The sequence below is a fragment of the Panulirus ornatus genome, chromosome 58, assembly GCF_036320965.1.
Source record: "Panulirus ornatus isolate Po-2019 chromosome 58, ASM3632096v1, whole genome shotgun sequence".
Lineage (NCBI taxonomy): Eukaryota > Metazoa > Arthropoda > Malacostraca > Decapoda > Palinuridae > Panulirus > Panulirus ornatus.
In genome coordinates this window covers 6,059,331-6,063,184 of record NC_092281.1, presented here as the reverse complement: position 1 = coordinate 6,063,184, position 3,854 = coordinate 6,059,331, and the positions used below count along the sequence as shown (strand labels likewise).

Sequence of the window (3,854 nt, the reverse complement as noted above, 5' to 3'; positions counted from 1 at the left end):
TCATTTATGTGGATAATGAATGATGTTGACCCCATCACTGAGCCCTGGGGTGCCCCACTTATCATCTTGGTACAACTTGAAGAGGATTCCTCGAGTGTGTTCTCGGTTCGCTCTCAGTTAGTAAGCAATCAGTCCATCTGGCAACCTTCGCCTGATCCCTACTTACGTAAGTGTTCATCTTCATCAGTCTTTCGTGGGGTGGAAATCCACTAGCAGCCTGGGAATACACGACCCACCCACACGACCCGTTTTTCCAGGATGTTGCGTGCTCACTCTGGTGGATTCTCCTGAATCTACCGAGTCTACCAGTCAGGTAGTTTGTGCCAGGTAGGGGCTACTCTAACTGTTTCCTGTTTACCTAGTCCACCATCATTCGGGTTATGATCAGAGCGCTGGGTTTCTCTCATTCTTTCGGATAATTTCCTTCGTTGACGGAGGCTTTGAGGAACATCCACCAGTGGATTGCCTTCAGACTCCACATGCTCTCTGAGATCAGATGGTGAAACGCCATTCCGACCTTAAGTTGTATATGAGAGTAGCTCCTTCAGTGCATCCATCCACTAGATTTACTTCAGTATTCTCCAAAGCATCTTGCCAGTTTTGGGCTGGTAATCATGATGTACGTTGCGGTGTGTGTGTGTGTGTGTGTGTGTGTGTGTGTGTGTGTGTGTGTGTGTGTGTGTGTGTGTGTTCAAATTTGTGCGGTGAGTGTCGCAAATCAGATGACATTTAAAAACGCCGCTTGAGTAACACTGTTTTTTTTTTTTTCCATCGTTTTCTTGAAGCAAACATCAACATCAATTTTGATACTGAAATGATGATATCAGATTCAACGAAACACATTTCCACAGTCCACCTTCTTGACCTCTTGACCTCCGTTGTCTCGACTAGGATGTGACCTGCCCACAGGACCTGAGGCGGGAGACGCTCCCCCTCAACCACGCAACCTGGCTCGTTCGGTAATCCCCTCCCGTCATATCTTGAGGTGGTCCCACCTTCTTCGAGCAGGATTATATCTCCAGCTCCCACCCGAGTGATCAGGTCTCCACACCCCCCAGTCCATCCCTTACACAATCCTTGGGTAATATCCTAGTGACCCCAGCAGGGAGATGGGGTTATACGGGGGGGGGGGGGGGGGGGGGGGGGGTTGAAAGTGCCTTAGGCCAGGCAAATCCGGCTATCACACTGGTATATAAGCTCGATGTCAGCTCTCAGTGCTCACCATTCGTCGCTGCCCCGCATTCCCATCATGCACACTGTAAGTACAGAGGTAATGAGGAACCTGATGGTAATTGGTTCCACAGGACCTCCCTGTCTACGGTGAAATTATTAGAACGATAACAGATGACAGAGGATCGAACCCTCTCTGGTGATGTTGTCACAGAATCGCCAGGTCTTACCCTTGCACGGAACCATGTCTTAGACGACCCATTCCTCGTTTAACTTTCTTGTGAAGAAGATTCCTGTGTACGTAACTATTGCAGCTGAGAAGAATGTGATCAAATGTCTGTTGATGCTTTTCATGAAAAGTATCTTTTTCCTAAATAAGAATTGAATCCTGTGTCTCTGAATATGATTCCGGCACATCTAGCCACCAGTGTCCCGCGTGGAACAATACTTCGTCTGTGATTGGCCCGACAGTATAAAACATACGAATAATTACGTCTGAGTAGCTATGAAACTCTCGCTTTGAGATGAATAATTTTCTTTCATTCAAGTTTTGTAATGCTCGTCCTTTTTATTAGATGAGGGCCAGTTATACGTGTTGAAAGTCAGCCACAGACTTCAACACAGTCTTATCAAAATTATTTGGAACTGTTTTGATGTATGATTAGCTAACTGGTTGGCAGCTTAAGACAGAAAGTTTCATGTATCATTATCCCGCGTCCAAATTTTGTACATGTAGCAGCTAGGGAGATTTTGTTCATCAGTCCTTCGTCGGTAACATGTATAATGAACAAAGCTGAGCTCAGCACTGAGCCACACAACCGCTACATCAGCTACAACGTAAGACGCTTACCATTTTAAGATTATTTTTGTTCTTTAAATCGCATCCTGAAAAAAGAATACTAACATTGTCTTTTTACGTGAAAATTTTCGATGCTGGATTTTGTTAAAGTGTTTAAGAAAATTGAAATGTACGACATCTGGCACAGTGTCATCATAGTTCAGAACTACCCCATACCCTTACCAGCACCAGCATTAAAGACTTTGTTTTTGGTATTTATCATCTTACCGGGACAGCTCTGTAATATCTCGGGAACCCGCACGAACTAAAGTAATCTTTCCCTGTGTGATGTATCCTCTTGGCCTTTTTGATACCACTGAGGAATACCCATGAAATAAGTATCTGATCAGTCAATAATCCTGTGTTACGAAACTCTGTTCTCTCGTTATAAACCTTATGCATACTGGCTGCATGACAGAGAAATCTGCAATTGACAGAACGTTGATACGTTCTTATTGATGTTAGAAAGTCTCGATTTAGAATTTGGCTTATGTGCAAGTTCGTGCCTTTTTGGACACTTAATTGTCTTCTAAGGTGAGCGACCACTCTCTCTCCTGCCGCAGGTGATACTCGCCTGCCTGGCCGCCGTCGCCGTCGCCGCCCCCCAGCAGTATCACAACTACGACGGGCCAGATTACCGACACATCGCCATCCTGAGGGACGAACGTGAGGATCGTGGCGATGGCAACTTCCGCTACGAGTTCGAGACTGAGCACGGCATCCACGTGAACGCCGTCGGCACCCCGGGCTCCAAGGGCCAGAGCAACATCCAGGGATTCTACAGGTAGGTTAGGCCTCCCTTCAGCAATCTGTCTGGGTTTTACGATACAATCAGCCGTGGCCACTCACCAAGTAAACTAGGAATGTCATCACTTACCTTGTCAAAGTGGTAAAATAATGAGACAATAATTTGTTTTCAAATAAAGTTATCTGTTTATCAAGAACGTAAATGAGAACTTTCAAATGCTTGCAAGATTTTTTTGTGTCTGCTGATTTGCAAAGCACTGTTCTTTTGTACGTATCCTAAGAAACTTAATCTTCACGTTGTTTTAGATGTTCCATGGAAACTTCGACAGAAAGACAAATATGAATCTGTATCGCGTGTAAAAGAATTGTAGGACGCATTTACTGTGTTGCAATATTTCCTTAGTTTTCTTTTTCGAGAAATTTATGTTTTCTCGATACTGACCACACTTCTCTATTTTCTTTATGTAGTTTTCGTAGACTGGATGTCCCGTTACATACAAAATTGTATGACCTAACTCTGAAACACTGCGTCGTCCTCAGGTTCCCCGTTGCAGGATCCAGAGCTGAGGTCACCTACGTCGCCGACGAGTTGGGCTACCGTCCCCAGTCCCCGCTGATCCCCACGCCCCACCCACTCCCCGCCCACGCCCAGGAACAGATCCGCGTCGCTGAGGAGCAACGTCGACAAGGCATCACATGGGATTAGTAATGCAATTTACTGACTCAAACTACCTGACGAAGGTCGGGGATACTGTCTCACTTATTACCACTCTTCACAAGTTCTTCCTGCACATTGTTACTCTCACTGTTGAATTACATGTACGCACGCAGTGCACATGCAGTGGCTACTGACCCAGTCGATTTTCCCATAAAGAAACTGGCGTTGATAACCGTCATTTCATTTTCCCTCACGATGAATTTAGTGTGGTATCAATTTTTTACAGTTGCGAGTATATCATTACTTTTGTTTAAAGATGACAATATTGCTCTATGGTAATCTGTGCACACATTACTAAATGAACATTGGTTCACCACTGTGCATCAGATATTTCCAAGCACCACGAAAGATAAGGACAGAGAGGGGAGCACAGACCGACGT

At 45.1% G+C, this 3,854-nt stretch overlaps 1 protein-coding gene across 1 annotated transcript; it reads left to right on the top strand.

Moving 5' to 3' along the window:
* The first annotated feature begins 1,215 nt into the window (after positions 1-1,215).
* Positions 1,216-3,645, top strand: LOC139766761 (cuticle protein AM1199-like). Its single transcript, XM_071695681.1, has 3 exons — positions 1,216-1,258; positions 2,572-2,792; positions 3,296-3,645. The coding sequence occupies exons 1-3, from the start codon at positions 1,250-1,252 to the stop codon at positions 3,459-3,461; spliced, it is 396 nt and encodes a 131-aa protein (XP_071551782.1). The 5' UTR covers positions 1,216-1,249; the 3' UTR covers positions 3,462-3,645.
* Positions 3,646-3,854: the final 209 nt, after the last annotated feature.

Coding starts and splice junctions, on each gene's coding strand:
- LOC139766761 (XM_071695681.1), top strand. Junction 2,793..3,295: donor AACATCCAGGGATTCTACAG/GTAGGTTAGGCC, acceptor CGTCGTCCTCAG/GTTCCCCGTTGCAGGATCCA.